This window comes from Sceloporus occidentalis, unplaced genomic scaffold (assembly GCF_023333645.1).
Source record: "Sceloporus occidentalis isolate IW3139 unplaced genomic scaffold, rSceOcc1.0.p SCAF_1, whole genome shotgun sequence".
Classification (NCBI taxonomy): domain Eukaryota; kingdom Metazoa; phylum Chordata; class Lepidosauria; order Squamata; family Phrynosomatidae; genus Sceloporus; species Sceloporus occidentalis.
In genome coordinates, this window is record NW_028316981.1 from 198,918,635 (window position 1) to 198,945,481 (window position 26,847).

At 40.8% G+C, this 26,847-nt stretch overlaps 1 protein-coding gene across 4 annotated transcripts in view; it reads right to left on the bottom strand.

Moving 5' to 3' along the window:
- PALM2AKAP2 (PALM2 and AKAP2 fusion) overlaps nt 1–26,847 on the bottom strand; it is a 320,690-nt gene that overhangs the window by 244,164 nt on the left and 49,679 nt on the right. For all 4 annotated transcript variants that reach the window (XM_089488588.1, XM_089488587.1, XM_089488592.1 and 1 more), the window contains exon 2: nt 19,132–19,212. In XM_089488588.1, the coding sequence (XP_089344714.1) occupies nt 19,132–19,212 (81 nt within the window). The remainder of the gene's footprint in view (nt 1–19,131; nt 19,213–26,847) is intronic.

Below are 26,847 nucleotides of genomic sequence, written 5' to 3' on the forward strand. Positions count from 1 at the left end.
TTAATGCATTGTATGTGTAATTGTAACTTGTGTAAACCGCCCTGATCTGAGGAAGGTGCGGTATATAAATAAAAACTTTATTATTATTATTATTATACCAGCCAACAGGTCTTCCAAAAACATACTCCTTCACATGTCAACAGACGTTTCCTTCAATTGCTTCACTGTCATTTACCTCTAATGTCCCAGCCAGTGAGTTGAGCCAATGAAGTCCCACCAATTTTTAAGGGATACACTCTAAAAATGACTGCGTCTCCATACAACCCAGTGGAATTTCATTAAAAATTGAAAATGGAAAGTAAAAAATTGATTCATCAAGTTTTGTTTTTTAACATTGCCCACATACAGACATTCTCAAATACTATTGGTGAATGCACTGGGAATAGTACTAGTGTCCTTGGCTAGACACACGGCATTAAGCACCTAAACTGAAACCCAAAGAAAATTAGGAGGCTCCGTACATCCAAGCTACTATGGTTAATTTCAACAAAACTGGCCATTTTTCACTGGGATGGGCTGTTACATTGCTACCAGGCAAGATGCAAAGCAGCAGCCTTTTCCATAAAAGAAACAATTTTCTATCATGTCATGGCTAACCTTAGTTCAGGAACACAGGCTTCAATAGGTTCAGAAAGGTGTATTCATAAAACTAAAGTTGTTCACAGCATAACTTTGTTGACAGGACTGAAATAATTGCACATAGCAATTCAAACCATTTAGTGTGAGCTTGCCTTGCATTAGGCTTTTAAATAAAACATTCCTGTTCCCAGGACTGTCCAACCCCCATTTCTTCTCAGTACCAAGTGTTTCCACCAAACTGACCTTGACAGTTCAATGCCAATGTTTTCTTCCCTCACATCTGCTCATGAGCCAGCTTCAACTAAGATAAACAATCTGTCGACCCAGCATCACTAGTATAACATAACACATCATCCTGTATTACAAAGCATATACAAAATACATGGCTAGCAAACATGGCGGTACCTATGTTCGTCATATTTTCATTTAATGCAGATGTATGGCAAGTACAGCCCAGCTGCTTTTTTCTTAATGCTGGCTTGCCGTTGTAGGAATAGTTCTCTATTCTCAAAATGGAATATTTTATTCCAAGGAAATGCAATCTATTCTTCCAGAAAATGTATGATTTACTGTTACTACTGGATACTATACAATGTATCAAGCAACAATACACACTGATAGATGTATACATACAAAATGCAATGAAATCTACAGTAATGTCTGCTGCAAGGAAGATCCACAGCTGAATCCATTGTAGCTGGCTAAGAGTACATATATTTAGTACCTCTTTATGTGTCCACATGCGAGGGGAAGTAAGCTCAGTATCTCAGAAGCATGAGTAGGGACCTCATTTTACTAAAATATTCTACAAACTCTTGCACAAGCACTAGCTCAGAGATAGGAAAAATGAGGTCCTCCAGATGTTGCTGGGATGCAGTTTTCACCAGGCCTCCATTGGCTATACTGGATGGGGATAATGGGAACTGCAAAGAAAAAATATCCACTAGTCTGTATGGAGGATGGTGTTTGGAATCATCCAAAAAGACCATCTTCAGGGAAGAGTAATACAGCTGGATCCTGGATCCACAGGTCCAGTAACCATGGTTTTACTTACCCATGTGCGGGAAAAGAAAGGGTCTCTAGGCTAGACAATGACCATAGAAATTGTGCTGGAAGGCCTCCAGATGCCAAGAGAGAGCATCTGGAGGTCCTCCAGCATGAATCTATGGTCAAACGCCACCAGAAATACAGCATTTATCATTATCTGCAATTTTTGCTTACTGTGGTAAGCTTGGGAAGGTATCTGCTGTGATGTGAGGGTCATATTGTATATTTATTAAAAACCTCCATTTTAGGGTAAAGAAGAGAGATGAGGTCTGCTACAACCAGCTACATGACTAAGAGAGAAAAGAAAAGGTGTGTGTAGGAAGAAGGAAAGTCATGCCTGAGAGTCTCAGTCCATTGTGAGAAAGCAACAGAGCAGATAAAATAAAGAGGTAGCAAACTTTCAGGGAAACTTAACTACCTGTCTCTATAGCCTTTTTGTTCTGTAGACACATTTATGCAAGCATGGTTGCACATTTTCCCACTTCTAAACCCACCTCTTCACTAGCTGAAGACAAAGTATGTGGAATTGCACACACAGAGATATAATAAAAATATCATCTGTACTGGAAGTCTGTGTAAATTCTCTTCTGGAATGTAAACCCTAATGACTGCAATGCAAGGAGTTCCCCACAGTAAAGCGCAAAGAGATGACAGGGACACAAAACAGTTTGCCAGATGGAAACTGCATGCCACGATTACCTGGTAGCGTGGCCATTTCAAAAGGTGGCATGTAATTCTTCACTCATTTTGATCTTGAAGAAATCAGAGAGTAATGTTAGCACTTTCTTCCCACTGTAAGAAAGCTTTTTAAAACTCTGCAGTATTTGAAGACTATATTTGGTTCAGGATTTGTTCTGTGAAAAATTCGTGAGTGCTTTTTGTGTATGCAGAAAACAATATTTTCTATATATGAAGCAGCTTTTTCTGAACCAAAAAATATTTCTGCACAGAAACCTTATTTTCTGTGCAGAAAATGCTGTTTCCCAAGGAGAAAATTCTGTAATTGGGGACTTATTCCAAGAAAAATTCACATGAAAATTCTGTTCTTACTACAAAAGATGCAAATTTTGCACAGAATTAGTACTTAAACATAAATATTCTTGTCAGTTCAGATTCCTCCTTATAACCATTTCCTGATACTCAAGAAACATATTTTGCAAAATTTAAAAATAAAAAATAAAAAATGCTTTCCATCCCTATTCAAAAGCCCTCAGCACAAGCAAGCCTTAGTTTACTATGTTTATGCATTGGCCATTAGACCTTGTTTTTCAATGGGGGAACTGTATGCACTCCAGCCATTCATTCTCACTTTGCACAGCAATATGATATTGAATTCATATGTAGATAAAGGTACAGAATTTAGAAATGGAAACATAGTAAATACCCTTGTTCTAACAGTTGTGCAAGGGTTTTGCAAACTTGGATTTCAGTCTATTTTTCTTGTAGAAGGCTAACGTAGAAACATTTCTCCTAAGAAGAGAAGCCATTTTTCTCTTATGGAAGAGCACTTTTGCATCAAAACGTTTTCTGTGAAAAGGCACTTGTAAATCTTTTAAAGAGTCAACAAAAGACTTAGAGATTATGCTAGAAGAGCAGAACCATCCGGTATAAGTTGACAGAATAAATCATGCCAGTTCTTCCCTGTGATAGGTGCTCTCAATGCTGCAATACTACTCCACATGAGTTTATTGTGGAAGGTCCAAATCCTTCATTGCACCTGAATCTAGCAGTCCTAATTTAGAAGATCTGTTACCAAAAGAAAAACCAAGCCACAGCACGAGAATAAACTGATTGTGAAACTCTCTTGTTCTTCTGTCCTTCACAGTTTACAAAGTGAGTTTTGGGTTCCATCTTTCAGACTGGACTCCAGCCAGGTCCACCCACCAGCTGCGGTTGTTTACTGAACAGCTACCAGAATCAGCGCTGAAGAAGCTAATTGGCTCTTCTCTTCCCCTGGCAAAGCAGTGAAGAGATGAGCTATTCCAGTCATGCTCATCTTCCGGGCATCGGCAAGCAAATGGATTCTCAGGAGGACACAATGGAGAGCTCATCTGGATCCTGGCAGAAGCATCAAGGGGTCCTGAAGAATTTTGTCGTCCTGCTCTCTTGTAGTGGATCAAATCTGCCCAATTCAGGTGCAATGCAGGATTCTCATATATAACAACAAATTATAGAGTTGTATTTCTGTGTGGCCACGGGATCACCTGTCAGAAGGACAACCATCCAATCTGTTCTTGTTTCATTTGTGAGGAGCAAAAGGGGCAGATATATTTGAATCATCCTGTTTAAGGGGGTTGAGGGAAAGGTCAGAATTTCAATTTTTATTTGGTTTGGTTTATTTTAAGGCTAGCATTTTTTTTTAAAAAAATGCTTCATGATTAATTCTATTTTTGTACAATTAATTCATTAATAATTGCTTTCTGGAATTAATCCAATCTGGGGAATTTAGCCATGTCGATTCTCCAGCCTCTGGCGTAACCTCATTGAGGATACAACTGTCAAACAGGTAAACTCTTGAGGTTAGTTTGAATAATCTGCTATTTTATGTAAGGTCAAGGAAATGGCTTTGGCTTCTACCCTGTGTTTATCAGGCATGAGGCCTCTGGAATACATTGTGCTGTCTGCTGGTTCCAGTCTAATTGAAGCTTTCCTGTTCTTTGGCTATCTGGAGTAGGAAAGGAACATGGAGGAGGAAACTTAGAGAACAGTATTATGCACGTTCAGTAATCCACTCATGTGAAGACAAATTATGGACCCACGACACAGACACTCCTTAACCTCACATTTTGCATTCTCCTCTGTTTTGGGAAAACCCATCACAGAATCATAGAATCACAGCTGTCAGAAGGACATTTGAAGGACTCTCCTTTCAGAAGGAGAGTTCACTAGCTCCCTAACCATCAAGGACATTTTAACCTCTCCTGTCTACTATTCTGTCCTGTTTTTGCACTATGCTGGAGGGTTTCAGGAGAAGCCACAGTTTTATGCTAAATGGTGTCCGTATTATATGAGATTCAAAGGGATGTACAAAGGCTGAGCTAGGACTTTTTCCTCCATCACAGCCTTAAGCTATGTAATCTCTGAACCCTAAAATCCATTTCCCAAGTGAAGAAATGATGTCAGGGAATCCTAACAGCTGAGTATTATAAAGATTTTGCTTTCATTTATTAATGATAGAACTGATTAGAACCAGTGCAAACTCTGCTTAATCTAACCTTTTTTTTAAAAAGCACAAATGCAGTGTAACTACTCTCTGGTAGGATGTTTAAGCAGCCTAACACAGATATATAATTCTTTATTGCCACCAATTCATTCTGAGTGACCAGCTGCAGGACTGTGTGATGTGCAGTTTTAAATAGCATATTTAAAAGAAACCACATCATATAGAGTTCAAAGTGATCTACAGAGGCTGGGCCAACCCTCTTTCCCTCATCACAGCCCAAATCGTGCAAACTTCATTATATCCACATCTTAAATTTCATTTTCCAAAAGACAAGCTTCATGATGTCAGGAAATCACCAAAGTATCACAAACGGTATATTTAAAACTGGCAGGGCATAGCCCATTTTCTACACAACTGGAGTTGATTCTCCCTTTCTAGGGAGTTTGACTGCAACAATAGAGCAAATGTAATGCTCACCACTTTATGTTATTCTGCTGGGTTGTAATTATGGTCAGAGAATCAGACCAGGCCAATACTGAAATCCACATGCTTTCTACTCAACTATGTCTGCAACTACATACATACAAAACCATACCATTTCCAATTCTGTTTATAACAGCCCATTGGTTAATCCTTTCCTGCTAATTATACCCGTTCCAGACACAAATCTGGGCCATTCCTATTCTTTTTAAAGCATCAGGTCACCAGGAAGGAGGAGACTGCTGAGCACCTCAAGCTATTTTGGAGACTGGTATGTCTCTTGCCACTGGCTTATTCTAGGCTCTTCACCAAGGCTAATCCAAAAACAGGAAACGTCAGTAATAAGTCACTGATGGAAACCAGAGCACTCTATAATAAGTAGACACAGACTGACAATGTTCTAGTGAAACTCACAGGCATTGATTAAAAGAACTAGGCAAGCATTTTGGTTCAGCACAGAGAGGAATTCAACTTTGTCTTTCTGAAATTCACAATACACTTACAAACACACACAATGCTTGGCTCTTCCAGCTAAGGGTTTTTGGATCTTACAGCCTACCAGGTTCTCCGTCAAACAACCTGGTGTCCACCATGACAGAAACAAACGTTTTCTGAGGAAGACATTTCTATGTTAACCATCATGCTGCTATTATATTTAAATATAGTAAGTTTTAAGGACATAAAAATGTCACTGCTATGGTTTGGAGTAAATACAAACAAAGAGAATAATTTTTCATTAGTAGTTCAATATTATTATGAAAACCCGTTGTCCACTAAGAATAGTTCTGCATCCTACTAAAGGTGTGGTGGAGGAGGGTGTACAAATGACTGAGAACCATAATTTGAGACTAGGGGTGCATCTACACGGTAGAAATAATGTTGACACCACTTTAACTGCCATAGCTTCAACCTACAGAATCCTGGGTTTTGTAGTTTTGTGAGGCACCAGCACTCTTTGGTAGAGAAGGCTAAAGATCTTATAAAAACTACAAATCCTAGGATTTCTTAAGATGGAGCTACTTCACTTAAAGTGGTTTCTAGAGTGCAGATGCACCAACGTGATGTGGCTTAATTTTCACTGACTCAACAATACTGAATGAATCCTGTCCATAAATTCTGTCCTCCCTCCTCCTCCCATTCCTACTGTAAAGTTGAATGTAATATTGTGAGTTCCCTCAAGTATAAGAGAGAGAACAAGCAAATATGTTAAAGCAAACAAATAGAGCACAAGTTATTGAATTATATCCAGACTCTTTGATCCAAAGATCATCCTTAGCAGCCCAATAAGATCATATGGAACAAATATAACAACAATAGGGATGTAAATTTTTACTTATTTTGATTTCACACTTGAGAAAAAAGAATTTAGATTTTCTCCATTCTGGGAAAGATGATGAGAGTTTTTGAACACTTTCATTGTTGTTTTTTTTGCACAAAATCTTTGCCAAAAATCAGAAAAAATCAGAAAAGTTCTTGTTATATTTTTACATCCTTTCTTGTGCTGTGCAAAATATTTTCCATTTGTTCAAAACTATTAGTAGAATGCTCTCACCACAGAGGCTAAGGCTCACTTGGTTATCCATCTAAAAGATTAAATGTTGCTGGCCTGAACATGACCAGAGGGGCCTTTGGCTGTTCCTTTACTGACGTTTGCTTTGTCCTTCAGGATACTTTATGCAATAGCATCTTGACTGTATTTTGAGATAGTTCTCAAGGTCTGTCTTGAATCTAGTAGTGTAGTGGAACCAGGGCTCAAATGAATGACAATCTGAGACTTTTTGATTAGCAGGGAGCATGGCACTGTCTACCACTGCTGCCAAACAGTGCCCTTCCTCTATGTTCAGCTGCAGTCCCCACAATAAGAGGAGGAGAAATTTCTTAGCAAAGATACATTTTAATGAGCTATCTCTGTTTTAATCCAAAGTACAGTGGTCTCTTGGTATCTGCTCGGGTTTGGTTGCAAGACCTTGCATTGATACCAAAATCCGTGGTTGCTCAAGTCCCATTAAATACAATGAAATACTGAAATGGTGTCTTTTATATAAAATGTCAAAAACAAGGTTTGCTTTTGGAATATATATATTTGGAACACACACACACACACACACACACACTTGTCAAGCTGTGGATGCTTGAATGCATGGATAAAAATCTGTAGAGACTGAAGGCTGACTGTATTTGGAGGTGACTTTATCAAAGGCATGGTGCTAGCAGAGATTAAAAGTGTAGATTGACACAGTCACTTGTGCTTCTGAACTCTATGTATGTATTACTTTAAGGAATGTCCTGTTCTGTCCAATTGTCTTGATTTGGCAGGGACAGTCATGATGAATTCTTTTTCACTGTTTCAGCTGTTTTTAAAATGTCCCAGTTTCTCTCTCCTCCTCCCGCTTTTCCTTTTGTCATTGGCTTTGTTTATTTGCTGCAAACTGATTTCAAAATGCAAAAGTAGTCTCCATTCAGTTAACTAAACAGGGAGGAGAGGAGAGGAGGCGGATGAATTCTTGCTCTTCCCAGTAGTCTCAGGCAAAAGCAAACTCCTGGAGTTTTTCCAAGCTTGTATCTTCATCCTCATTAATAACTTTCCCCATCTTTACCACATTCTGATGTTGCTTGGCCACATGTCCTAGTTTTCATCTGTGAAATGTTAGAGGGTATGCTATCCTGGTGAGGGCCTGCATTTCAAAATTTACCACTTGTGCAATGGCTTATATACACGTTCCTCTGTAGCCATGGATTCTTTATCCACACATTCATGCATCCCCAGCTTAAAAATATTCCTCAAAAATATACATTCCAAAAAGAAAACCCTGATTTTGCCATTTTATATAAGGAACAGTGTTTTGCTATGCCATTGTATTTAATGGGACTTGAGTATCCATGGATTTTAGTATTCACAGAGGATCCTGGAACCAACCTCCAGTGGATACCAAGAGCCCATTGTATGTCCCAACAAACCCAGAAATAGGCTTATTTGGGACCAGAGAAATGATCTGGCTCTGAAACTCTCTTCTGAGTTAAGACATCTTCCTTTAGTAATCATTTTTTTGTGAAGCTGAAAATGCCCTTCCTTTATAGAAAGGCATTTATGCCTAACAGGTAATTTTTAATATGCAGTTTTAATCCCTCCTTATCTTTTGATTATTTTAAATGCACTGACTGTTGCTATAGTTTTATCATCTGCTGCTGTCTTGGTGTTTTAATGATTTAATGATTTCTATTGTCAGCTCCCAGGAACTCCCAGAGTGGAAGGAAATTATACATGTGCATACATATATTTTATTCGGTCAATGACCAGCAAGACTTAAAAAGTACAAAACCATAATACATAAGTGCAACACTAAATTTCAAGTGACACACAATAAAATAGAAGAAAGTAAAATAATATAAAACTCCTTCCTGTGATTTTGTAAATTTCATGATTACATGAAAATAAAATATGCTAACATCCTTTGTACAATTAGCAGTGAAGTGACAGCAGTATTTTAGGGATGCCAGCTTTACTATGTCCGTTCTAAAGTGTCATCTCCGCATCTCCACATCCCTTGTACTTTTACAGTGATGTCTGGGGACAATATGCTGACTAAGGGGCAGCATGGTGTAGACAGACATATTTTGATGACATTATATATGTGCAGTGGGAGGATGCAAGAAGCAATAGAGGTTGGTATAGGTTGTAGAGAGGAATAGTAGTGGCTCATGATGAGACAAGGAGGGAAGGGGAGGTGAGAGATGTACTCAGTAGAGTGCAAGAAGCAAGGAGGGAATAATGGTTAAAGCGCAAGGTGGACTTGTCATGGTATTTTATTGGATTTGTATCTTTTTGCCATCAATAAGAAAGATGGTGCACAAGAGAGAGCAATTGCTACAGCAATCTGATGAGAATACAGTACCACTCGAAGTGCCAGCATATGACAAAAGGTGCGAGTTGTTATTAGTTAGTTACCACACCAGGATACACAGCTATTTGTTGTTGTTGTGTGCCTTCAAGTCGTTCCCAGTTTATGGTGACCCTAAAGCAAACCTATCATGGGGTTTTACTAGCAATTTTCTTCAGAGGGGTTTTCCATTGCCATCCTTCAAGGCTGAGAGTGTGTGACTTGCCCAAGGTCATCCAAGGGAATTATATATCTGAGCCAGGATGTGAAACCTGATCTCCAGAGCTGTAGTTCAATGCTCAAACCACTTCACCATGCTAGCTCTCTACACATGGCCCCTATTCAACATTAATTATTGCAGCCCTGTAAGGTAGATTTGCTGAGAGACAGTGGTAGGCTAAAATCACTTTGCAAATCTATGAACAAGCAAGGATTTCAACTTGTGTCTCTCTGTTCCAACTCCAGCACTGCAAACGTTACTTAGAATCATAGAATCAAAGAATCGTAGAGTTGGAAGAGAACAGAAGGGCCATCCACTCCAACCCCCTGCCATGCAAGAACTTTCAATCAAAGCACCTGATTAGTTCTCTCAGAAGAGTAGTGTGTGGATGTATTACATATGTGTGTATATGTGTGTATGTGTGTGTGTGGGTGGGTGGATCGGTGGGTAGTACCAAGGCTGAAAAAATAGTGGTACACACAATTACAATGACAAGTGTTCCATTTGTGTAACTGAAATGCAAATTATTAATATGCATAATTATGGTTTTGCGTAATTATGTAAATTAGTTGCTCAAATTTGAGGGACTGTAGTATGGCAATCATAGTACTTTGCTTCAACAAACTGCCAAATTTGGAGGACAGTGCTAAGGTGAAGAAAGAACAATCTATGTCTCAGCCTGTGTTCTTCCAAATCCTGGCTACACATAGCAGTCACTGTCTCTGCAACATTTGGCAGCTGCAGAGAGATCGACAAGAGGCAGGCTCTCTGCTTAAACTAAAAGGTGTTTTAGTTTATTTTTTATTGTTTTAAATTGTGTAACTTGTTTTAATGCTTTTTGTAAGCCACCTTGAAATCTTTTTTTTTAATTTTTAATTGTTTTACACTTGACATACAATACCTTACATTACACCATGTGATCCACCATATACATATACACAATGCCCATATAACACAATATACATACATACAATAACAACTGGTGAAAACTGACACCTTGAAATCTTTGATAGATGGTGGGGTCTAGTTAAATAAATAAATAAATAATAAAATAAAATAATAAATGTTCCCTAGTTAAAAAACTGAAAGAAATATAATTTGACAAAATTCAACAGAACAAAATGAAATTTACAGATTCAGTGTTCTTTAACAAAACATATAAGTGTGTGTGTGTGTGTGTGTGTGTGTACACACACACACACACACACACACACACACACACTTTCTTTTTGTAGCCTTCAAGTAAGTACATCATTCCAAAGACCAAAATGAGAATCAGGCAATTCTAAATTACCTTATTTATTTATTTATTTATTTGCAGAAAAAGGTGCAACCCCAAAGTCTCCTAGGGTTGTAGCTCTTTATCCTTTCACAGTTTCCCACTGCTGCCATACCACAGCGGGGATAGTGCAGCCCATGATCTGTACATGGCTGCCCAAAGGACTTTATCTGTGGCAGCCACCTGCCTCATTCCTTACTGTTGTGTGCCTTCAAGTCATTTCTAACTTATGGCAACTCTAAGGTAAACCTATTGTGGGGTTTTCTTGGTACAATTTGTTCAGAGTCATAGCTCAATGCTCAGACCACTACATCATGCTGGATTATGGCTGATTCTTCCTCTTTCTCCCCACTCCCCCCAAAAAAAAGTCAGGAAAAGAATCCTGCAAAAATTATGATTTACTGCTCTTGGTGCGTCTTTGCACAAACATGTCTTCAGGTTGTATGCTGACTTATGGCAGCTCCATGAATTTGATAGGATTTTCTTAGGCAAGGAATACTCAGAGGTGGTTTTCCCAGTTTCTTCCCCTGACATATAATCTATAGCACCCGGTATTCACTGGTTGTCTCCCATCCAAGTACTAACCAGGGCTGACCCTGCTTAGTTTACAAGATCCTTTCCCTAAAGGATTTATGCAGTATACACACTTGTTCTGGAGGCTTCCATAAATGTTAGCTTTGACCTTGCAGAGCCTGCTTCCTCAAGGATGAACCCTCCCCCATCCAAACAATACAAACCAGAAGTGCACATCGGCATATCAAAATAGTCTAGTGATGTCCAAAGGCTGAAGAAGTTATGGGGGAAAGGCATGTCAAGGGACAGAGTCCAGCAGAAAGATGATGGATTCTATGGCCTGGGACAGGCTGCCCCAAAAGGGTAGTCTGCCGGCGGCCTATTTTCCTCCACAGGGACTCATGACATAAGTGACGCATGGCGCTGTGAGGATGCCACATGACGCTTACATCACATGCCCGTATGGATAGGACTTTGCCATTGTTACTAGGGTTAGGAAGTGTGCAGTTGGTGTGCGCTCCCTAACCCTAGAATTGGTGCGAGTACGCCGCTTTATGGCGGTCTGTACCACACCTGAGAGACTGGCTTGACCCAGAAACTCTGATTTATTTATTTATTTATTTTATATGCTACCTTTCTTCTAAAGTAGGTCCAAAGGCCTACAGAAGGAAACCAATTAAAATCTACCCGTGAGATTTTAAAAACCATTAAAACCATCACAATTAAAATTACATAAACTTATTTTAACTTTAAAACATAAAATAGTTAAACACACACACACACACACACCAATACAAAACCTCCCTGGCACAGTTACATATTAAAATCCTGCATAAACTAAAATGTTTTTGCCTGGTACCAAAAGGAAAGCCAACTTGACCTCCAGTGGAAGGCAGTTCCAAAGGTTGGAAGCAGCTGGCGAGAAGACTCTCTCTTGTGTCCTCACCAAGGGAGCCTGTGATGGTGGTGGGATCAAGTGAAAACCTTCTCCTGAAATCTTAAGAGTTCTTGTAGGTTAGGAGATATGGTCCTTGTAGTTGCTGCTGCCTTGCCACATGGCCAATTAGTGTGCAAAGTAAGAGGGTTGTGTATCTTAATTCACAGTCGGCTACTTTGTTTGCCCTCCAAGTCCATTTAAGAGAAAAACTGTGAGTAGGAGGAGCATGGGCCTTGGAGTTGCTCTATCAGCGGGTAGTCCTGGGCAGCAGTGTGAGCATGCAAATAGATCTTAGACTTTACTACCATGTGTCATATTCAATAGCCATTGTTTTTAGATTCACCACCAATTCATGTATTCTAGATTCTATAGTTCTATATTCACCAGCCATTCACTTGTGTACACAGGTATAATGTTTATCCCCTCCCCTTTCTTTTTGTGTGTGATGAATTTCCCTTTCTTTGGTGATGTGCAATTTGGAAAAAAGCTCCAGACTTCAGGATTTGTAACTGGCCTCTTTGACCAGGGACCCATTCACACTACACAACTGTATCATTATGATTCCACTTTAACTGCTATGAATCTGTCTGGATTGGGAGTGTAGGGAGGGGTGCTTATAATCCTCAACCAGAGAGCTCACCAAACTATAAGCCCCAGGAATATATAGGATGGAACCAAGGCAGCTAAAATGGAATAATAGCTCTGTAACTGCATTGTCTGAGAGGGCTGCAGCTCTCCATAATAGTAGTAGTTCACCTGCCTAAACTTCCCTATGAGCTACACTGAGGGTGCAAAGATCCTCAAGTGAAGACAGAAAGCCTCTGTCCTGAAAGGAATAATCATTCTTTGAGGCAGCCTGAATACTGCTGATGTAACCAGGCAAAATGCAAGGAAGGAGAGACACAATTTGCCACCATTCCCCGGCATGCATCTCCTTTGTGTCTGGAGGTGCCCATCTTTCCTTCATGCTCCATGCACTCACCATAGCCTACAATCAGGCTGCCACATGAAGTGTGAAACATCTCTCAGATGGCAATGTGCTTTGGCAAATGCCCATTACAAATAAAACAGCTGTGTCAAATGAGATCTACAGACAATCTGACCTAATGACATTCCCTTCCTCAATTCCTCTCTACGTAACAATGATGTACATGATATCATTAGATATGTGCACAAATACAAGTTGAGTATCCCTTATTTGAAATGCTTGGGGCCAGAAATGTTCTGTATTTTGGACTTTGCATGTATTTTGGATAACTACTACTACTACTGTTTGCATGACTGAGGTTCCACAAAATGTTGTGACATGTGGATTCCCTCCCCCATTTAATAGATCACTGTATCTTTTCCCACCCACATCTCCCTCCAACCATGTCTTTCTCTAGCCTCAACAAATACAGAAAAAGTACGTACTACGCAACCTGTTGTAGCACAAGAAGTTTTGGATTTTGGAGTACTTTGGATTTTGGAAATCTGATAATTACTCAACCTCTACACAGTTCATTTGTCTACTTGTGTGGTGCGTGGGAATCTACTCCTCTGGGACTGCCACCCAGAAGAAATATTATACAAAGCTATAAGTCAGCTTTATTGCAAGAATAAAAAAGAACCACCCAGAGGGAGAGAGACTGAAAGAGAGAGATTGAGAGAGAAAGAGAACTAGCTTCCAACATAAAATACAAATAAGCAACACCTTTCTCCACCACAAACCTAGGCCTCACAAAGTGGAAGCCAGAAGGAATGATTCAGAGGTATGGCAAAGCCTCGTAGATGCCTGTGAGAAAAGGCAACTGCTGTTACATCAAAGAAATGCATTCATGTTACTTCACGAAATCTGTGAAGACAATGCTAGAGCATCTCCTTGCTCTAAAACAGTAGTGGGCAACTGCTGGGTGATGGGAGCTACATTGGCTCTTTACGAACACCTCTGCTAAAACAATTATTGCCCAAATGCCCTCTAGGGCACATGGGGACATTTTTGTCATGTTTTTCATTCCTCTGATCGTTTTAGGCTTAGGAGAGGCCTTAAAAATAACAGATAGACACAAACACACAGATAAAGCTTCCTGGGTCCCCCCCCCTCCAAAAAAGGCCTTTCTTGAGGTTAAAATGCCTCCCCAAATGTTGAACCTGACACTCCCTAAAGGATGTGTCTGGTGGGCTATGAAAACAACTTGTTGGGCTCACTTGGTATACTTCTACATGTGACCAGTTTGCCAGAATTAAATGCATTACATCCCATTTAAAAATGCACAAACAGAAGAGTAATAAATGCAGCATTAAAATACAGAATTGCATCTAAAATCTGGATATATGAAAACAACTCTGCATGCAAGATTATTTGAATCCTGGCCTTTGCAATTGGCTAAAGATCTCTAGCACTGTGTACATACAGACCTTGCTAATACTGAGCATAGTGTAGGAATTGACTTATACATCAGGACATCTCTGGTTTGATTCATTCCTGCCTTCCATTCCAACTCTGAGGGCATGTCTACATGGGCCATTTAATAACAACAACAACATTTATTTATAATGCCCTTTCCACCAAAGATTTACATACGTTTTTCCCTACCCTCATCTCTCCCAGTCCACATGAGGCAAGACCAAAGATCCAATTATTATTATCCAATTTGACTGGCAAATGTCTTCAAGTGGGAAGGCTAGTTCTGCACCAAATCCAGGCCATTCATATCTTAATCTGGTTTAACAAAACCTGCCATTTGCTCTGGATCTTCCAGGAAAATCTGGAGCACTCTACAGTGATGCCAGGCAGCTGTCTACACAGTGTTCCACTGTGCTGTGTGCTTCTGTTATCGCTGGTACAAGTCACTTCCTCTGAGGTCACAAAGAGTGGCCCAGCCATGTGATTGATGCTGGTAGCACCTGGTGCCAGAATGCCTTTGAATTTGGACACTTGGTCCCTAAAAAGTTTGCCATCACTGGCTTAGGTAATGGAGGGAATTCAGGTCAGCTTCGGGGCCAGAATACTCCAGGAGTAGTTTGGAATATTCTGGCTTGTGTAGACCCACCCATAGGCAAGTCAGGCTCAGTCCTCACCTATTTCCCCCCCCCCCTATAAAATATGGGGATAATACTGGGCTACCTTATAGGGCTGTTGTGAAGATAATGAACCTAAAGTGACTTGAACAGTCTTATAAACACTAACTATTATTCCATGGAAACAGAGAAAGAGCTTGGAGTGAGGAAAATCTCTGTTGCATTCTTTTCTGATGAGGCCACGTCTTTAACCTTTGTGACTGCAAAGATGTATTTTAAAAATATTTGGGCAATGTCTGTTGAAACATGGCAGAAAGTGATGAAACAACCAGATAAGGCCTGAGACAGGCAATGGCTTTTAGAGTAGTGAAGGTGAATAGTTAGAAAAAGGAATAGTGTCTTACAATGTGCATGCAACTTTTCACCTGTCGCCATCTGCTCTTGTAGACTTTTGTATGTTTTTTTTAAAGGAAAGAATGTACACCAGGGCTGGGCATCTTTGGCCCTCCAAATGTTGATGAACTACTATTCCTGTTATTTGAGCTATGATGGGAGTTGGGTCCCAGCATCAAGAAAGCCACAGATCTCCTTGGCATAGTGTACATCATGAGAAGTAGATGGCTGCATATGGCCTGTAGTGTAGCCCTGATATTCACAGGACATTTAGTTTTATTTATGTTTGAAACAGCCCCAACTTCAAGCTGGGGTTTAGTAGCCTAGTCCTTTTAATCCCAGGCAGGCTTTATAGTAACCTGACTGCATTATAGAAACTGGCTTGCTCCTCAATTCCCTTCCCAATTGCATAGGTGACTGGGAAGGGCAGAGCAGGCTGCTGTGGGACAGGACTCCCCATTTACCTGAGATATGTTTGGCTCCTGAGAAAGGATCATCTCTGATGGAAAGGGGAGGTCAAGGGCCCCAACTGCTCTCCTCAAGAGTGCCACAGTTTGGGGCAGCCTAAAACAATTGGTAATGTTTCTCTTACCAGAGTCACCTGGTGTGGTCCGCACCCCATAGTGACATCTCTGGCATTGCAGAGGTATTACTCTTTAGAGAGAAACTTGTGTTCAGTACAAAAACAAACAAACAAACAAAAAACAACCTCCAACCTCCAAAACAAATCATCTCTGTTTTTTGCATGGAAAAAGGTTTTCTATGCAGGAAACACATTTTCTGGGCAGATTTTTTTTTTAGCAGAAACACCCCCACCCCCCGCATTTTCCTTCACAGAATAATTCCTTTACAACACTCTGACACATTTAATTTGTTGGTGAGTGTCTTCAAGTCATTTCCAGGTTAAGGTGACTTAAAAGTGAACCAATCATGGGGTTTACCTGGCAAGAATTGTTCAGAGATGGTTTGTCTTTTCGTTCCTCTGAGGCATAAGAGAGTATGGTCACCCAGTAGGTTTCCATGGCTGTTCAGGGATTTAAACCCTGGTCTCCAGAGTCCTAGGCCAATGCTCAAGCCACTACATTATGTTTGCTCTCCTCACACATTAAATGTCAGGAGAAAATTGTACAAAGTTCTTACTGTCCTATTATTCTTCATGACAAGGTTTCCAAGTTATTGGGAAACACATTTTTCAAGTTGGCAGTGAATAACTATGGATATTCTTTCCATCCCTACAATGTTTTCATTGCAGTCAGGTTATACCAGCCAGGACATGACAGGGAAATTATGGTGATTTTTTAATAATTATAGAGTTTAGGACTTCATCTTCTTGAGATTTTGCTTTCCAGACTTAAGATGGGCCAGGATTCCTTTCCAATTTAATGATCCCCCCTCCCCAAATTCCTGAAGTAGAACTATGTGCAAATAACCTCTTGAAATACAACATCCTATTTGCCAGAACCATTTCAAAACATTAATCCAGAACCATTTCACCAAGTTAATCCATAGGGAGGACAAATTTTCCAACACTTTCTTGGGGTGGGGTGAGAGATCCTGATCATGAGCAAGGTCTTCTTTGTTTGTGTTTTTCCTGCTACTTGGATGCTGCTACAAGTGGTCGTAATAACAATTGCATTGGCTGCCTAGCTACTATTCTCCATCCTACATAATGGTCTAGATGGTGTGTGTGTGTGTGTGTGTGTGTGTGTGTGTGTGTGTGTAGCAGGTGACCCCCCCCCCCCCCAAATAGGCAATATTGGGCCCCAAATCCATTTTTGCATCTTCAACCCCTCCAAAAAATGTCGTGCCTGAAATTTGGAAGCATACTGTGATTCCAAAATTTAGTGGCAAGATGGGAAATGCCCTAAAAGAAAAGACAGAGGAGGAGGAGGAAAAAAATGAAATTGGTTCCTGGAACTGCTGATCATCCCTGCCTTAGACATAATGTTGTTATGGAGCATTGTGAAATGGAAACTACCACCAAATGATGACAACAACAGCAACAACAACAATAACAATGGTAGAGAATACCTGGGGGGAAATTCTGCCAAATGACCCTATTTTTCTCTGTGAATGTGGTAGTGAGGGAGGGAAAACCCTCTAAGGAATATGATGCTAAAAATGACAGAATTTTCATCTTAGTGTTCTCTTAAAAATATAAAGCAAGAAGACCGAATTCCTCTATGAAAGAACCTCTTTACCAGTCACAAAGGCTGGGGTACACCTTTTGCTGTGTCCAGCCTCCAACACATATGTATGCTCTTTATAAAAAAATAATAAGATAATGGATGGGCTTAGGGAAATTAGATATAAATTTCCTATAGAAATAAACATTTACATAATTACTATAAATGTTACACATTTTCTATACAAATAAAATATATAAATTTAGCTGCCTACAGCTATCAGCTATCTCAGTAGACATTAAAGTCCATACCATATCTTTACACAAGACATAGGAGGAGGAGGAGAGAGGGAAAAATGAAATTGGCTCCTGGAACCGCCCTTTCTGTATGTGTATATTTGCATTTTCCAGGGAAACCCTACATTTTCCCTGGGAGGTTCAGTACAATTTGTGTGGGGTTTCCAAAGAGTCTCCCATTCAGGCACTGCTTGGTTTTTAATAGTGATCACAGTTTCAGATTCCCATGGCATGATTAATTTGTTTTAAGGAAGGTGGCCAGAGGAAAACACAGAGGTATACGCAACAGCAAAGAAGCACAGGAACATCCCTTAAACAAGGTCAGACTATTTGTCTTTCCTAGCAGTGGCTCACCAGGGTTTTGGAGTAAGATTCTCCCCATGATCTGCCAAGCAGTCCTTTTAAGTGGAGATGCCAGGGACTGAAACTGCCACCTCCTGCATGCAAAGTATGTGTTCCATCACTGAGCTAGGGCCCCTCCCTGGGGTATATTGCATGTCCATTAAAATCTAGATTGCTAGGGTTCAGGTAAACAAGGTTCTTTCATGCATCGATACATGAACAGATACACAGACTTGTATGTACACAGTTTACATATATGTATAGACCGCAGTGAGCAAAGCTGTATATGTCACAGTGTACAAAGTTTTCAGCCCTGAATCTTTTCATCGATCGATGCCAGCACAAATAAGACCTCTACTATAATTTAAATAGTGCTGGAGGTGTATTTCATTTCAGCAGGTGTGGAGTTTTATCGATAGAGAAGCACAAACACAGAAGCACAGCATAGATTAAATACTATGGTAATAAAGAGACAGAAAAGGCTATGCAACTGTATAGACAGGAAGAAACCATTTAAGCAATGCAGTGAACACACCCAAATCCACATTCATTTCATCTGATGGGCATGCAAGGAATAATACTCTTTGTGGCCATTACATAGGCATTCGGTATCTGCCCTCCCTTCTATACCTGATTCTGCTCTTTCCTTGCTTCCTTCCCCCCCAACCCCCCGGAACATGGTACTGTAACTGAGAATCACATACAGAAAAGAAGGAGCCAGCAAAGATCTGATTTGCTGGCAGAGGCAGGGCTGTGGCAGTGCCGGCTGCTTCATGTCTGAACAGGTTCTTCCCAGCAGCTTTCCAATGTGTGATCTGCATGTCTAATAACACACGTTTCTCCCTTTTTCCTCCAGTCAATCCTTCCCCAGACCTTACCTTGAAATGCTGCAGTTGAAGTATCTGGTCCTCGAGCTGTTGTCTCTTCCCTTCTATTTCCGTCTGCCTTTTCCTTTTTTCCTTGGCAAAGGAAGAGAAGGGGTGGGTGGGTGGGGGAACAAGAAGAGAAATTGGCTGTCAGAGAGGTAGAGAGGCTGAAGGATTTTTTAAAAAATTATAATTTATTTTCCTTTGGTTAGAAAGTGGTACAGAAGCCAAGCTGTTCTGTGTACAAAACACCAGATAAATTCATGCCAATGCTTCACCTGCCTCACTGTCTGGGGAGACACAAACAGCAGCTTCCAGGCAATAACATGTCAGCTAAGGACTAGCTACTTGTTCGCAGAGAGGAAGAAGAACTGGTCTCATCTCTTTCTCCTTTTCTCTTTCTCTCAGACTCAGCTATGGGAACAACAGCAGAGAGTCCCCCAGGGGGAAGATGGCAGGCACAAAACCTAACAACCGAGTTTAAAGGGACAAATGCTATTGTGTGTGGCATCTTGTGTCTCCTACAACCTGCCAAGTGGGGCTCGGAGCAGAGCAAACAAGTGCTCAGGAAGCTGGAGACAAAAGTGCATGGTTATGTAAGAGGTAAAAGAGGGGTAAGAGCAAGATGAGCTGACAGGAGAGACCACTTGATAAATTATCTATAGAATTTGGGAGTGGAGGAGGAAGACAGAAAGAGCCTACCTCTCCTTGCTCCTTGATTTTCCTGTGAAGGTTGGCATTTATTCATTTGTTTACTTCTTCCCTACTATTTCTTTCAAATCCATAAGGTGTCCTGTATTTTGGCTTCTCACAGTCCACTGTAGAGGTCAAGTGGTGAGCTAAAGAGTAAGGTTAACCCCGCCCTGCTATTCTTCCAAGCATGGAGAACTGCCATTTTGCTCCTTTTATGCAAAAACTGTGCTGTTTTAGCTACATAAATAACAATGTTCACCCAGGAAAGGAGGAAATGGAAGAAACGCTCAAGCATGATTCTGGAAAAGTTGAGACCCTTGCATTTTACGTAGAGCAATGAAAATGCCCCACCCCAAGCTTGGAAAGTTTACTTCTGTGGATCACAATTCCCAGAATCTCCCCAAAAGCATGGTCAAAAATAATTTTCCCAAGCACTAGACGTCCCCTTCCCAGATAGCAAGAGTCAGTTTACAGTCGGCCTCCAAACCCTTGTTTCCAAAGTTTCCAAAGGAAGCCAGTCGCTCCTACCACCATTGGTGCTTTTGCCTCTTAGAATATGGCCAGCGTATTTCACAATGACCATTTTTCTCTTTGTAGCACCTCTGAGACTAACTGTGCAAAAGAAGTTGTAGCATAAGACTGTAGTAATGTAGATGTATGATATGAGTTAATTTTATGATGGTTTTTATGGTTGTTTGATGTTATATTGTTGTGTTTTAATATTCTGTTAACCGCCTTGATCTCTGGAAAGGTGGTATATAAATAAAAATTTATTATTATTATTATTATTATTATTATTATTATTATTATTATTAGCTTTTGTAGACTTGGTCTCCTTCTTTAGATGAATGGAGTGAACTCATGCCCAGGAAGGACCTTTATAGTAGGACTGTATAAATAGCCACAGAAATGCAAAATTTGGAGGCATGGTGATAAAGTGACAAGTTCAGTTTTAACTATGGTTGTTGAGCAGAGAAGACAGGAGTGAAGATGTTGCCTAAGGCTAGGGTGGGTGGGTGGCCATATGAATGGTGGAAGAATTTTTGGATTGGGGTGTGTGCAGGCAGGGAACTAGAAAGGAGGTGTGATAAGTTGTCAAAGAGCATCCTAAAGGCTGGAGTGTTTACCAGTATTATAATGTGTATAGTGTTCCAGGAAGCCATTTCCCTCCTGTCTGCTTTCTTTGCTCACATACTTACTTTCACCTACATTGGTGCATGGGGTTTTGACGAAAAGTGGCCTCGGTATTCATGGGGAGAGATGTCACAAACTGCAGAGTAGACTGTGTAAGCCTCTTAATATGTTATCCCATGATAAGTTGTGTAAGGACTGGTATGGAGGTCACTTTTGAGGTGCTGGAGTCCCTGTAGTGATATCACCAAGAAGAATGCATTGCAGCACCCCTAGGGAATTTTATATAATTTAAATCCCACCCTTCTGCCAAAAAATAAGACACACTAGATGGCTAACAGCTGTACATCCAAACAAAGGTAAAAATATTAAAACAGGGGGGGAAAACCCCACAGTGAATAACATCAGGAAAAGGAATAACAGCATCCAACATAGTAAGGCCCACTAATATAGTCCCAGTTTAAGTGCCAAAAGGCTTTCTGAATAAAAAGAACTCTGCCAGCTGGCGGAAGGACAACAGAAGGCTTTGAATCATTCCTTTCCAGAGTCAGAGAGCTGCCACCTAGAAAGTCTTCTCTCGCATACTCAACAAACATGCCTCTGAGCATGGTGAAAGAGAAAGAGAAAGGATCCAAAGATCTTAGAATCTGGGCAAGGTTATAAGAGGGGGAAATCACTTTTTCAGATAGCCTGGTTCCAAGCCCTTCAGGGATGTATACTTCATAACTGGTAGTTTGAATTGTGTCCAGAGACAGACTGTGACACAAAATGGTATGTATGTAGCACACTCCCAACCTGGCAAGGTAGGACAATCTGCAAACAATTTTTGGCCTAAATCCAGTTGTTAATCACAACTAGAACTGACACATTTAATCAATGGGAACTTGATCCATCACTGCTTATGTAAGCTCCATTGATTCAATGGGTGCACAGGTATACTTCAGTTAACAAAATCCATGTGTTTCTGAACATTACTTCTTTAACAGAACACTGGGTACCAGAGGCAGAATAAACATGGAAAGAGTAGGAATGAGATACTAAACCACAATTAAATCTGTTTCAGCAATCTCATCTGTCAAAATTAAAATTATACACATGTGAAATGAAAAAATCAGGTGAGGTAAGTCTTGCAAAAGTAAACAAATGCATTTGAAACTTTCTAGAGATCATGTAAAAGCATCTTTGACAAGGCATGTTGAGACAAATTTTACTTTCACTCCACCTTTGTGAAGGTTTCCACTTTGGTGGCAAAACTTATACATCTAGGCTTTTTTAAAGAAATGTTGGGGTGGTTGGTAAGACTGCTCTCCACTTTTCTGTTATTGTTCAGTCATGCACAGTAAGGGATTGTGGCGGTAGCTGTTATTTGTCTTGACAGTTGTACATACAGTTTTAAACACACAAGCACATACAGCTACAGTAGGATTGTCTGGAGTAGAATCCCATTCTTACCTAGCTCAAGCTTTATTGCATTGTTTACTACAAGCATGCTGTTGCAAACTGACACAGAAAGTCTCTGTTTCTCCAGGGGAGTCCTTCACCATCTTCCCAATACTACTGCTGCTAAAAATATTCCAGCCAGGCAGAGGACAAGGAGGAAAGGGTGGGCCCTGGGTAGGCATGAAAAGACTTTGCAAAAAATGAAGATCTTTGACACAGATAGCTTAAGAAACAACAACAGACTTCCACACTTATGGGGAGGGCCAGATGATTTTAAACTCCTAAAACAATTTAGGATGGTCAATCCATGCAAAAAGAAAAGAAAAGAAAAACCAGCCCTAATAATATAAGATAATAAATCAACATCAATCTCCAATTCAGGACATTTACAAAGCACAAAATAATGAAATAGTCACACTCTCTTAAAATAAAATAAAGACAGAAATCATTAGGTAACAAGGCTTATCAGGATCCTAAAAACATCTCATCAAAGTGGTTTTCAGGGAAAAGAATGTCTCTAGGCCTTCCTAGCATAGCTGATGCTATTATCCATGTGAACACAAAGAAATCTCTTTCACACCCAAACATATACTTCCTGGAGTCTGGGCAGCTCCAGGGAAGGAACTGCAGACTGGTGAATCGATAGCTTTGGCTGATCTACCCAGTGCAAGGGATTTCTCTGAGGCTGAGTCAGCCTGCAATGTGCAGAGAAAGAGAAATTGGGGTCAACAACTGCTCGGCCATTCAGGCAGAAAGGAAGCAGAAACCTAAGGAGCTTATTTGCTTCTCTTCAGTTGAATGGGATGCTCAGGTATAACAGTGTCAATTGGCCTAGGCTATTTTAGTATTTAAGAGGTCATCCAGGGCTTCAATGGGGTTTGCAGCACCATGACTGGGTTCATTTGGCTGCACCAGTAGCTCCCATGTTAGGAATATAGTAAAAAAACAATGACCCCCCCCCCCACCTCAGACTTTACAGAAGCTTTCCAAGGTGCTGAACTTATTTTGGAATGAAAGTTTACAACATTGGACAGCTTCTTGCAAACAAACTAGTGAAATGTGAGCTTGACAAAGTAACTGTTACATGGATTTGTAATTGGTTGACCGGCTGAACCCAAAGGGTGCTCAATAATGTCTCCTTTTCATCTTGGAGAGAAGTGGCCAGTGGGGTCCCACAGGGCTCTGTCCAGGGCCTAGTGCTCATCAACATCTTTATCATGTTGGATGACAGAATTGGGGGCATATTTATCAAATTTGCAGATGACACCAAACTAGGGGGAGTAGCTACTACCCCAGAGGACAGGACCAAAATTCAAAATGACCTTGCTAGATTAAGAAGCTGGACCAAAGCTAACAAAGTGAAATTCAACACGGAGAAATGTAAGGTACTGTGCTTAGGGCAGAAAAATGAAATGCTCAGATATAGGATGGGCGACACCTGGCTAAATGAAACTATGTGTGAAAGGGATCTAGGAGTCCAAGTAGACCACAAGTTGAACATGAGTCAACAGTGCGATGCGGCAGCTAACAAGGCCAATGCAATTTTAGGCTGCATCAATAGAAGTATAGTGTCTGGATCAAGGGAAGTAATAGTGCCATTCTATTCTGCTCTGGTCAGGCCTCACCTGGAATATTGTGTCCAGTTCTGGGCAACACAGTTCAAAAAGAATGTTGAGAATGGAACATGTCCAAAGGAGGGCGACTAAAATGGTGAAGGGCCTGGAAACCATGTCCTATAAGGAACGACTTAGGGAGCTGGGGATGTTTAGCTTGAAGAAGAGAAGGTTAACAGGTGATATGATGGCCCTGTTTAAATATTTGAAGGGATGTCACATTGAGGAGGGAGCAAGCTTGTTTTCTGCTGCTCCACAGACTAGGACCCGGAACAATGGATGAAAGATACAGGAAAAGAAATTCCACCTCAACATTAGGAGGAATTTCCTGACAGTAAGGGTTGTTCGACAGTGGAACACACTCCTTCCTCGGAGTGTAGTGGAGTCTCCTTCCTTGGACATTTTTAAGCAGAGGCTGGGTGGCCATCTGTCGGGGATGCTTTGATTGAGAGTTCCTGCATGGCAGGGGGTTGGACTGGATGGCCCTTGGGGTCTCTTCCAACTCTATTATTCTATGATTCTTCAAAGTCTGGGGAGAACTGAGTTTTTCACTATATTTCTGACTTGGAAGCTACTGGTGCAACCAAATGAATAGATTCCAGTGGTGATTCACTCCATCACTGACAAGGGCTTCATTTGCATTGCAGAAATAATGCAGTTGGATACTACTTTAATTTTCATGGATCCACCCTATGGAATTCTGGGATTTGTAGTTTAATGTGGCACCAGAGCTGTCGGACAGAAAAGTCTAAATGTCTCACAAAACTACGAATTCTAAGATTCCACAGCATTGAGCCATGGCAGTTAAAGTGGTGTCAAACTGCATTATTTCTGCTATGCAGATGCAGCCAAGGAAGCCATTGTTTTAGCCTGACCATAATTATTCACTTCCCTAACCTTGCAAAGGCTCTGACCTCAGTTGAGTCTAAACTTCCCCCGAAAGCCTGAACTTCACCAGATCCTTGAAAATGGAATGACATACAATTTCTCCACACCTAAAGCACCATTATCCCCTCCAAGGCAGAAAATTATGTCTACAGAATGAATGGGCTGGGATATTGATTGAGACAGATCTGTGATTCAAGGTGGCCTCAGGTTGGAGGTTGGAATCTACTAACACAACAAGGACTCCAGCATCACCCCAACTACCATAGGAAGGAAAGACTGCAGAACAGTGGTTCCTGGTCATGGAACAGAAGCACTACATCATTGCTTCCTCAAACTCATGTCTCTCCGGCCCAGAGACCTCAGGTGGGTAATGGTGAGAAAAATATATACCACCCATATCTCATCTAATCAAGTCTCTTTTGTGATATGAGCCAGGCCAACACACACATCATCCAGGACACTCAGGGCTGATATCTTTCATTCTCATGATGTGGTGAATCAGCTCTGGGTATTAGTCCAAACCAAAGTACCTATCCAAGCTGCCAGACCATATCCCTTAAATAGGTTAAATGCTTTAAACAGCTCCTTTCAAGACTAAACTAAAAAGCAGAATGTACTCACTTCCCCATTGATTTGAAACCAATTAGTAAACAGTGATCCAAGTTCAAGTGCTAGATGTCTGCTGTCTCTCCAGTCCTTATGCACTGAACTGTCATTTAGTAGCAGTCTTTTCAATGCATGTGTTTATATGTATTCATTCTCTCTGTCTGTCTGTCTGTCTGTCTCTCTCTCTCTCTCTCTCTCTCTCTCACACACACACACACATGTATACATACACAAAGAACGGGCAGAGAGAGAGAGAGAGAGATTTTCCTCTATTATTTATACAGAAAGGATCTAATACTCTAGTCAAAATCTCCATCACAGAACATATACATCCTCAAAACAATCAGTAATTAATGAAATCTTATACTAAAGATGAGATGCCTAAAAGGGCATCTGTTTTCCCACCAATACGTTATTTAAATGGTAAATCGAAGTCTATAAACAGTCTTATATTAGGCCAAAACTGCCCTATTGGCTCTCCAGGTCATCTAATCCATTCTGCGCTAACTATAGTTTCTCTTCTCAATGTGGAGCAGAAGGCATAGCCCTGTCAGCCAGTTTCCCCACTTGTATGCTCTCTTTCTGGCACAGGGACAAAGTGCCTAGGTCTGTTGTCCAACTTCCTTAAACCTTGCAGAGTTGTCTTTTTCTCCTTTAATATTTTCATGAGGAGCCATCCCATGAGGCCTTTCCAAGTCCTTTTGTCACCCCTGAAGATAATACTACTCTTTGGGGACTGTCCAAATCATTTCAGCAACTTCATAGACAGGTGGCAAAAGCAGAGCATGGCATGTTATGAATGAGGTCCTGATCATCAGACATAGCTGTCATCATAGCTATTTTTGCCAATGCCCCCCACCCAACCTACCTCTTAAGCAAGGCAACATAGAATCATAGAATCATAGAATCATAGAATCGTAGAGTTGGAAGAGACCACTAGGGCCATCCAGTCCAACCCCCTGCCATGCAGGAAATCCAAATCAAAGCATCCCCGACAGATGGCCATCCAGCCTCTGTTTAAAGACCTCCAAGGAAGGAGACTCTATCACCTTCCGAGGAAGTGCATTCCACTGTCGAACAGCCCTTACTGTCAGGAAGTTCCTCCTAATGTTCAGGTGGAATCTCTTTTCCTGTAGCTTGCATCCATTGTTCCGGGTCCTGTTCTCTGGAGCAGCAGAAAACAAGCTTGCTCCCTCCTCAATATGACATCCTTTCAAATATTTAAACAGGGCTATCATATCACCTCTTAACCTTCTTTTCTCCAGGCTAAACATCCCCAGCTCCCTAAGTCGTTCCTCATAGGGCATGGTTTCTAGACCCTTCACCATTTTTGTCGCCCTCCTTTGGATGCGCTCCA